Source organism: Vanacampus margaritifer, chromosome 5 (genome assembly GCF_051991255.1).
Source record: "Vanacampus margaritifer isolate UIUO_Vmar chromosome 5, RoL_Vmar_1.0, whole genome shotgun sequence".
NCBI classification, from domain to species: domain Eukaryota; kingdom Metazoa; phylum Chordata; class Actinopteri; order Syngnathiformes; family Syngnathidae; genus Vanacampus; species Vanacampus margaritifer.
Window position 1 is genome coordinate 3995001 of NC_135436.1, and position 10000 is coordinate 4005000.

General features: G+C 37.3%; 2 protein-coding genes across 11 annotated transcripts in view; both read left to right on the forward strand.

Annotated features, from left to right (window-relative positions):
• The window catches only part of LOC144052537 (N-lysine methyltransferase KMT5A-A-like), a 21998-nt gene extending 19146 nt beyond the window's left edge, over positions 1-2852 (forward strand). For 5 of the 6 annotated variants that reach the window (XR_013294238.1, XR_013294234.1, XR_013294240.1 and 2 more), the window contains one exon: positions 243-2852. The gene's annotated coding sequence lies outside the window, so the exon portion shown is untranslated. The remainder of the gene's footprint in view (positions 1-242) is intronic. The other variant, XR_013294235.1, reaches the window with a different exon arrangement.
• brip1 (BRCA1 interacting helicase 1) overlaps positions 1-10000 on the forward strand; it is a 113125-nt gene that overhangs the window by 21073 nt on the left and 82052 nt on the right. For all 5 annotated transcript variants that reach the window (XM_077566681.1, XM_077566680.1, XM_077566682.1 and 2 more), the window contains exon 2: positions 8137-8248. In XM_077566681.1, coding sequence (XP_077422807.1) covers positions 8137-8248 — 112 coding nt within the window. The remainder of the gene's footprint in view (positions 1-8136; positions 8249-10000) is intronic.

The following is a 10000-nucleotide window of genomic DNA, read 5'->3' on the forward strand; positions in this document are numbered from 1 at the left end:
ACTGTGTATTTTCTTGTTTTTGTTTCATTGTGAAAAATAGACGTCACCAATTTACACAAACCTGTAGTGCAGAAGGATTTATTTATTTATTTTTGTAATGGCAAATAAAATGAGTTTGCATTCACAATACTTTAACCTATTCATTGTTCTGTATGTACTGTAACTGTGTACATGCACAGGTACAGTCTTGTGTATTACTAAGAATTGAATTTTATATGTATTTTTTTCTTCATGTGTACCAGGTTTGAACTGACGCACAACCTGAAGACATAGCTGAAGACGTAGCTGTCACAGACAAAGTTGACCAGGTGACGAGATTTCTTTTTGAATATTGATGTTGAAATCAGTTTTCAGAAGCAAGACGTTAGGAGTGAAGAGTGTAGAGTAGATGCTAGGGCTAAACTATATAACTAACAAATATAATCACAACAATTGTTTATGCAATGTGTATTGCCAAGACGTTAAAAATACTGTATCCAACAATACGCTTGTATGGGACTAAAATTTCTACAAGTCAACATTAAAAATATCTCAAATTGAAGATTTGTTGGCAGTTTGGTGATTTAGATTATGCACTGTAGTGATCTTTTTTTCCCATTAATTTATTTATGGTGGATTTTAGAGGTGAACTCGCTATAATTTTTTTATTTTTTTTTAAACAGAAGTGTAAACATCAGGTAGTTTATTCACTTGTATCAAGCTTGGATAAATGTGCTTTATGTTTTGGACCTTTCGCTGCACTAGAATGGACTGGCATGATGGGTATTTTATCTTGTGTGTTATTTGTATCTGCAATGGATCTTTGTTTCACGCAACCAGGATTAATAGTGCAGGCATTTTCATTGAATGAATATAATTTAGTCAAGAGGATAAATTATGACCCATGTTTATACCGCTGTCTTTAGTTGCAAGCAGCTAAATGTTGAGCAATTGTCTCAATCTTAACGACTGTCTGACTCAGTAAAATAGAAAACGTCTACTGTAACTGAAGGACTGTATCACACAAGACCCGTTTTAGGGGCAATGCCATAGATTAAGCATATTAACTATCCCTCTTGTTAAATGCTTCATCTCATCTTTCGAATAAATGTGGTGACTAGATTTATAATAATCTTTAGTACATTATATGCACAAACTTAAGGTTCTAAATGCTTTTCTAGTTTGCTCCAGCATCTGGCACATATCCCGTTGATTGCAAAAAAAAAAAAAATGCAAAACTGCTTGATGATGAAGACCACCTATCTTTGGTAAATGAACTTTAGCACATTAGCCCATCAATGGCGGGAGCTACTTCTGCCGCGAGCGCTCGACACTTGTCTCAAGCTTCTACTTCGAGTGTAACATCACTAAGTAACAGCGAAGTAAAGCTAGTAAATATTTATGACCACCCGCCAAAAGGAACTTTAACCCGCATCCGGCAGGTGTCAATTTTAGAGCCGCTGTATATATGCACATGTATGTGTGCGTCTACTGTATATATGGATATCATTGCTGTCCTGTGAAAAACACGTTTCCATTTTTAGGTCGCGGGCTGCTCTCCGGTAGCGATCCTTCTTGGCGGCACGGCTTGTATCACGGTGCGCTTTATAGTCTGGAAAATATGGTGGAAGTGTTTTTCACAGGACAGCGACAATATGTATATGTATGTCTGTATGTATGTAATAATTGTTTTTGTTTAAAAAATTAGGTTGCTGATGTATCCAGTTCAAGTGAGGATTCATCAGCAGAGGAATATGTTCCAGATTCTCACAGTACTTCGGACACTTCCTACATTGAACCTGTTTCAGAAATTCTGAAATCCGAAGGTATTCCAGTAATGAGCTATTAGAAAACTGCTCATCTTTAAGATGAGAGGTAGTCATGTTTTAAAGAATAAAATGTTCAATGTTCACTGACTCTTTTGCATCTGGTTTCATGTCTAACTTATCCATTACAAAGATGTGCTTGACCTAGATAACCTGTTCACATAAGAAGCATTGTTTTATTAACATACCAGTTTCAGTCTGTCCTAAAGTTGTAACATGGTGCTCAAGGATCAGGTATGACTTTGCATTTCACAGTATTGTTATGCACAACAATGCGACCTTATATCAGGTAAGTCATTACACATCAATGTCATTTCAGTTTGTGTAACGCCAGAATGCCAGAACTTTCAAGTCACTTCAGTGACATGGTTGCTGTGTGTTGTGTAAACTTTGTCCTTGTAATGTGAGTTGGTCCTCATAATTACCATTTTTGCCATGGGCGTGGCTTATTTAGCTCATTATCTATGTCCTCATAATTACTGTTTTTTCAGGTTTTTCTTTTTTTTGTGCGTTGAGTTTTTTCAAGTTTTGAAGTGAAATTTCCCTGGACGACCCCAAAAAAAAATTTGGGGTGCAAGTCCCATCTCTCTGGCATTAGCGGAAAGGGGTGTCCCCGTAATACACAATTAAACAGGTTTGGAAAAAATGTCCTCATAATACACAGAGGCAAACCTGCGTGTGTGTGTGTGTGTGTGTGTGTGTGTGTGTGTGTGTGTGTGTGTGTGTGTGTGTGTGTGTGTGTGTGTGCGCGTGCGCGTGCGCGTGTGCGTGTGCGTGCGCGTGCGTGCGTGCGCAGTTCCAGCAAGCACCCCCAAGGGAACCATCTCTCTGTTCTCTTGGATGAAACCAAAGACACATGAAGATGAAAGGTCATTGTCAAGGCCAGAGAGAGTCATGATAACTAGTGTTTAGCACCTTTTAAAGCTTCCATTCTAATATTGATTTGCTCTTTAAGGTTAATTTTATTGAAAAATCTTAAAAGCTGTTAACATTTTATTTTTAAGTGGTTTGTACTAAATCAGCAGGCATGAAGCTATTAGCTAAACTATTAGCTATTATTTTGTACAAACCCGAACTGTAAGTTATTTCTATATGCTACAACTTTTGTAATCATGTTGCCCTAATAGGTTGTTAGCTCTTGGGGTAATTATTATTAATAGCATGTGTGTTTAATGTTTATTAAGTTTAAAAAAACAACAACTTTTTTTGACATTTCTGAACATCCGTGCATTTCTGACACTTCCCCAATGCAACGCAATGCAAATTCTTCCTTTATACGATGAAAGCAAACAGCGGATTATAATGCTTTTGCTTTTGACTATCATACAAGCCACACCAATTGTTATAGTAGTCAAACGACATCTCATCACATTTTGAAATAAAAATAATCCTCACAAATCAATTTACAACAATCCAAAGTCCAATGCTTTCCAATGAGCGGATAGCTTTCGTTCACCAAATTGACCGCCATCTTGACTTGTGACGTCATCTCAGAATTGTCAATAGGTATCCCATATGCGCAAAAGAAACCCCCCCCCCCCCCAGCGCACTTGCCCCCCAAAATGCCTGTGCACGCCACTGCATTTACTCTTATTTAATACAAAGCCATGGGCAAAGCTGGATAATTATTCTTCATTGATAAGTGTTCTTTGTGGTGCCCAAGGAAAGGAGGCGCTGGAGGGGTATCGCATTACAGTAAGTTTGTGGAAGTACGTCACTCCAAAACCAACCCCCACAAACACACTCAACAATCATTAGTTCTATGGGGGAATTAACAACAAGCACCACACCTTATTCTTTATTTATTTTTGGAAATTCAGTGACTTTAGTACAGTGTCACTTGTCCCGTGATGTGAGAATTTCAATAGCATCTGGTCTCTGGTGAACAACTGGATATCAGAGCTTATTCTTCTTTTCAAATCTAGTCTTTGGAGAAACATGCAGTCACGTTACGTAGCATTGTAGCAACTTTAATGCAGCTGTCATGATAGTACTTACAACTATAGGCTCCTGCGTACACAAGTGAGGCTGGCAGCCTGGCAGGTATCAAAAAGACAGATGCAGAATGTAATATTTATTTGGACAAGAAGAACAAGATGTGGACACTCAAATATAAAACTAGGCACAAAAAATATATTTCGTCTCATTTGTAGGAATCCATTACACAATTCTGATATTTGTTGCCGTTTGTGACGCTGGACGTTTTTTTCTTTAGTCTTCAGGTTTAGCGATCCAGGAGAACCCATTTCAAGATGAGGAACTAGTGAGGGTGGTTGTCGATCGTGCTTTGGAACACCTGAATATGGCCGCGACAACAATATGACTCAGCGGATTTTATAATACACAAACTCGATTTATTATTTTTTAAAATCCTGTCCAAATAACAAGTCACACGTACTTACCGGTAATAAAGTGAGCCCCACAAACCCGTCTGTATCAGCCGGAATTCAGACTTTGAGCGTTAAGTTATACCCTCCTGATCCCTCGCAGTCATTTCTTTCTTTTTTTCGCGGCCCCTTTTGATAGGAATGCGATAAAACATTTTTATCAGGCCCCCAACGGGTCGTACAATTGATGGCACAACAAGAATGAACCAACCGCTTCTCTTAATCCTCCTCCAAATGTGCAAAACCATTGAACTACATGTAAAACACGCTGTTTCTTGCCACACAGTTCCTAATTCTTCCCGTGATGCAACGTGCAAAACATAAACAATGATGTCACACAGGATCCTCCTATACATTTACCGTATCGAAATTGGAGATAATTTGAGACTGTACTTAGTAGATACAACATGATTTATAATGTTTTAAATTAGTTAAACTTTAACAACAGGACTTCAGACAATTTACAACTTGCCTTAAATACATGTACAGTGCTGCTCAAAAGTTTGTGAATCTCTTGTGCAATTAGGATTTTCCAATTATTTCAACCTGATTTTGTTGGTCATTTTGAACTAGGCATGGGCCGATATCAGATTTTGACGGTATGATAACCTTGAGCAAATATATCGCGGTATCACGGTATTAAATTTGCAGCTCTAAAATATATTATTATTTTTTATATATTTTGGTAAATAAAATAATTTTTCCACATTCAACAGTTTTATTCTTTAAACAAAATATAGAATACAGCATTCGCTACAATAAACGTTTGCCATGCTAAGTGAAAATTGTGAGATGTTCACATACTTTTATACCCATGAAATCTGAATTTTTCTTAAATCAACAATTTTTGCTCAGTAATGAATGACAATATTATCATTCTGTTTTCTTTTCTTTCAAAGTCCATTATTTTCAATGTCAGCATTTTAGATTGGGGTATGACTAAACATTTTTAAAAAATCTGACCATGCCTGTAGGGTTCACAAACTTTTGACTAGCACTATAAAAATTATAGGCCTATAATAATAATAATAGGATTTTTTGTTGTTAAAGAATGCTACCTGTAATTAAACAAAATAAGCTTTTGACAAATCTAATATTGGGGCCTAATGAACTGAGGGATAAAAGAAAAAGGGGATGTTCACCAGAGGTGGGTAGTAACGCGTTATATTTACTTGAGTACATTTTTGAATTTTTTTTTACTATTAAGAGTAGTTTTACCACACAATACGTTTTGCTTTTACTTGGGTAGATGTGTGAAGAAGTAACGCTACTCTTACTCCGCTATATTGGGCTACACTAGAGTTGTTACCCGCCGTCCCATTCATACATTAGATTTACTGTATTTTCACATAAGCACTCCGCTTGACTGATTATGGGAGCATTTCTGCGGACACTAGTGATGTGACGTTCAAGAACAAATCGAGTCTTTTGAATGGCTCTTCAATGTGACGATGGGAACCGAGTCTTTATAGAGACCAGTTCAATCCCCTGCCACCCCCCGCCACTGTTAGCTTTTGGAGGGTGCGTCATCTTCGCATATTAGCGTCAATCAAACAATGAACTTGCAAGTGGATCGTTAAGCTCTGAAAAAATAAAATAAGTTAGAACACTGAAGTTAGAACACGACAAGCTCAAAAAACTTCAAAAGTTATTTATTTTTTTATTTTATGATTTGAAGATGCCAGCATTTGCACATAATTTTATGTTTTTGTCAATCTGATGACATTGTTTAAAAAATAAATCGGGCTTCATGTTCAAGCAGTTACTCAGTACTTGAGTATTCTTTTCAGCAAATACATTTTTACTTGTACTTGAGTGATTTTTTTTATGACTACTTATTACTTTTACTTGAGTAATATTTTTTTTTAAGTAACGCTACTCTTACTTGAGTCAAATTTTTGACTACTCTACCCACCTCCACTTTTTAAAAAAAAAATAGAGACCACCCCACCATTATTATTTCATTTTTGTTAACAACATAATAAATGCTATTTGGTACCAAACACTTGTCTTGGTCAATATGTTGTGCGCTGTCCCTGTTCAAATAAATGCATACCATACCATATAGATTATCTGTTTTTTTTTTAAGTGGAAATGCTTGGCATCCTCTTTTTGCAATTTGCATTTTAGGAACATGCACCATTTACCAATATCTACTTTTTTTTTTCTTGTAGAAAAGAATAATGGTTGTTGACATACTGTAAAAATATCGGCAGTATTTTTTTTTTTGTTGGCACTATTTTACACCAGAAAGTGTTGTTTTTTAAATTTGACTTGAAATTTGCACAATAAATGTTATTCAAATTACATTGTATCTTGTTTTTATCATTAATTATTTTATCAATTTCAATTTTTTTTATTAGCTTCTTTCAGGGACTATGCAACCCAATTAGAAATGATTTATTAAAGTATTAAATTACAAATATTCTTTACACTTATTTTTATATTGTGAATAGTGATATGTACGGTAATGTTGTTGTGAAGGGTTGCAATTTATACCCTGATATGACTTTTGGGTCATATCGGGCCAGCTCAAACCTGTTTTGTACATTTGGAAAAGCTCATTATGAGCAAAATCGTTTTTTATTTTATTTTGAAAATGATATAAAGAGCAAGAGTAACACTAAGAGTAGAACTTGTGTTTTGTACTTGTTTCCAATGTGAATTAATGTAAACCAGTGTCATCATCTCTTGAGCTGGCCCGGGGAGTGAGAGATGGAACGAGAAAGTGAATAAAAAGAGAAAATAAAATGCCAAATTGTAGTGTGACCTCCTGTCTCCTGTACTTCATTTCGTCTACCCCGTTTAGACCCCACCTTTTTGGCGACGTGCAGCCGACTCGAACACCGGCCGAGACCGAGCAGGAATAGATAACGAAATACTGCCGATATTTGCATTGTGTAAAACATCGGTTTGGCTAAGAAACTCTGGAAAATGGCATCAGCTAAGAGACATGCTTACGAGGCACAATTTAAACTGCAAGTTATCAGTTATGCGGTTGTACATGAGAATAGAGCAGCTGCGAGATAATTCCACATCAATGAATGAATTGTGCAAATAGGCTGTGCAGTCTCTGCAAATAAGACCAGTAACTAGGCATCACTGTTGCTCTCTAGTAATCTCTGTATAGCATCAGTCTCTCCCTGCTCTGAATAACATTCCGTGCAGCCAGCCATATTTTTTTATTTTTTATTGTTTTGCTTTCTTCTCTGTAAGGTAAGCATTATTAATTTCGGCCTGAATTATCCCATAATATTTTCTCTTTAACCACCGCAAAGCAGTTTGTGCTTTGGGATTGTGTATTCACGTCCGATCCGTCCCGATCCAGTTTTTTTCCGCTTAAAATCCGATATGACAGCCTTATTTTATTTGCATTATTATTTTAATATGAAATAAGTGCAAAAAATATGGAGTCAGTGAGTAATGTTACAACAACATTTTTACTCTGAAAATTCACTAGAGTGCACAATATGAAGTGCAAAATGGCACACATTTTTTGAACCGACCACCCCTCCTCTACGGAGTCCACCCAGCCAAATAGATTTCAGTCTGTGACAAACACTGGTCAGGAAGTAGATGGGCAGCTCAACAAGTTTCCGTTTTAACATTCGGCCATAGCTGGACTCAAATTGTGACCTTCCTGTTTCAAAGCCCAAGTATTTATAGACGAGGTACTGCTGCCAAATTTGATGGCAATTGAGACTGATCGTAAAAATTGTCCAACATTTGTTATTGTTTACTTCTGATCTTGTTGGTGAGAGCAAAAAACTTTAAAATTTGAAAGCGCATTGCTTTCTAAAAAGTTAAATCATGATTTAACAGTTGTTAAATATTAATTTAGCTTTTTAGAAAGCGATGCTTTTATTTATCTTTCTAAAACCCTGATGATAAAAGTGTTTCATTACAACCAAGATACAATTTTAAACTTGCTGCCAAATTTACAGATCCTACGAGGGTTGAACTACGGGCAGCATTGTTTGCTGGAAAGTCCTACTGGAAGTGGCAAAAGTTTAGCCTTGCTGTGTTCAGCACTGGGATGGCAGCAAGCACAGTTTGGTAAGTAAAAAATGGTCTACTGAGCATCTGTCTGTCAGATTTACCGGCACTTAAATTGCAGGCAGATGGGAGCTCACTGCTCTTTCTTTAGGTACCTGTGTAAATCCTCATGCCAGCAACCTAAAAACAAACTATATAGGTAGTCCTCAATTTACGAACACAATGGGTTCTGGGAGGTTGTTTGTAAGTCGAATTACATTTTCTTTAAAAATGAAATGTTATTAAATTATTTAAAAAAAATTAAAAATGTGATTTTTTTTTTAATGAAACAAATTATTTTATATACAGTGTATATACTCTCTGTACAGTACATAAATTCAATTTAAAAATACATTAAATTACACCTTCCATCCATTAACTGAACCACTATTCCTCATGGTTAATTTAATTTAATTCTTACACAATATGATGCAATAAAACAAAATAAACATGCTTACGGTTACTGTAGATGGTGGAGGAGTTATTGAGTTGAGTTCTTGTGAGGCTCCTGAAGTGAAATGCATTGCTGGCTTACATTCTCAGGAAAGTATGTTTTCCGACTGTCCGTGAAGTGCACAAGAATATGATTGCCGTGTATGACGAGTCAAGATGGCGACCACCAAGTTAGATTCAAGTGATTTCGAAGCTGAAGAGATATTGTAGGTTTTGTTACTACGCCGATAAATAAGACGACTGAGGGCTGCTTCTCATGAATATGCTCCAGGAAAGCCTCTGAAATGTACTCAAAGTATGGCGCCAATATTGGGTTCATGAAGAATGCTATGAATGAAAGTTATGAGCCACTATTTTGCGTGGCTGATGACTTTTGACAGCTGGCATTGGTTGTAACTTCTTCGTTATTTCAATAGCAATTATGATTGGATTGCCATAGCGGTTTTCAAGAACACAAAAGAGGTCATCTGCAGTATTGTAGATGGTAAGGCGAAGGTCTCTAGTGATTCTGTCATCCGCACTGTCCAACAATTGAACTTTTTTCACTTCCTGCAAACCAATTGGCTAACCCTGCCTTTTGAGTGCTTCCCAGTCCTTTTTCCATCTGTGGAATTCACGTTTGATGCCAGCAAACTTGGGAAGGGACGACGTTATTGGTTTAATAGTCAGTATTGGGTCATAGCTGTCCGCATTGTGTCAGTGTCCTCCTTTATTCTTGCCTGTATACAGTCCACCTTGCAAAATATCAGCTTGGGGAGAAATAGTTTCAGCTCAAGTGACCTTGAAGTTTCCCCTGCTCTCCTGGTGGGATCCATCTTTTTCACCGGCCACGCACGTCTTTTGCGGTCTTTACCAGTCCTTGCAGGTGGTTCAGCTTCTTGGTTACCATCCATCCATCCATTTTCCTAACCGCTTGTCCTCACAAGGGTTGCAGGGGTTGCTGGAGCCTATCCAGCCTATCCAAATAAAAGTATATCGTATTGTATCGTATCTTATCCCAGCTGGCTTCGGGCAGTAGGCGGGGTACACCCTGAACTGGTTGCCAGCCAATTGCAGGGCATCATCATCATCATCTTCTTGGTTACCATCAGTCCGTATTGTACAAACATGATCACACTCACTTTGGGCTCCTTGTAGTGCTGTGGACAACTCAATATTTACAAAGTTGACCCAAAGAGCCTTGCAACTTTTGCCAGGTTGTATTTTTGCTGTTCTGTAAACACAGCTTCCCCTGTGTCCAGCTCCGCCTAAAGCTCTGCAATGAAGCCAGCCTCCAGGCTGTCATTTGCCTCCATGACTTTCTCCGCTTCTATTGTGAGT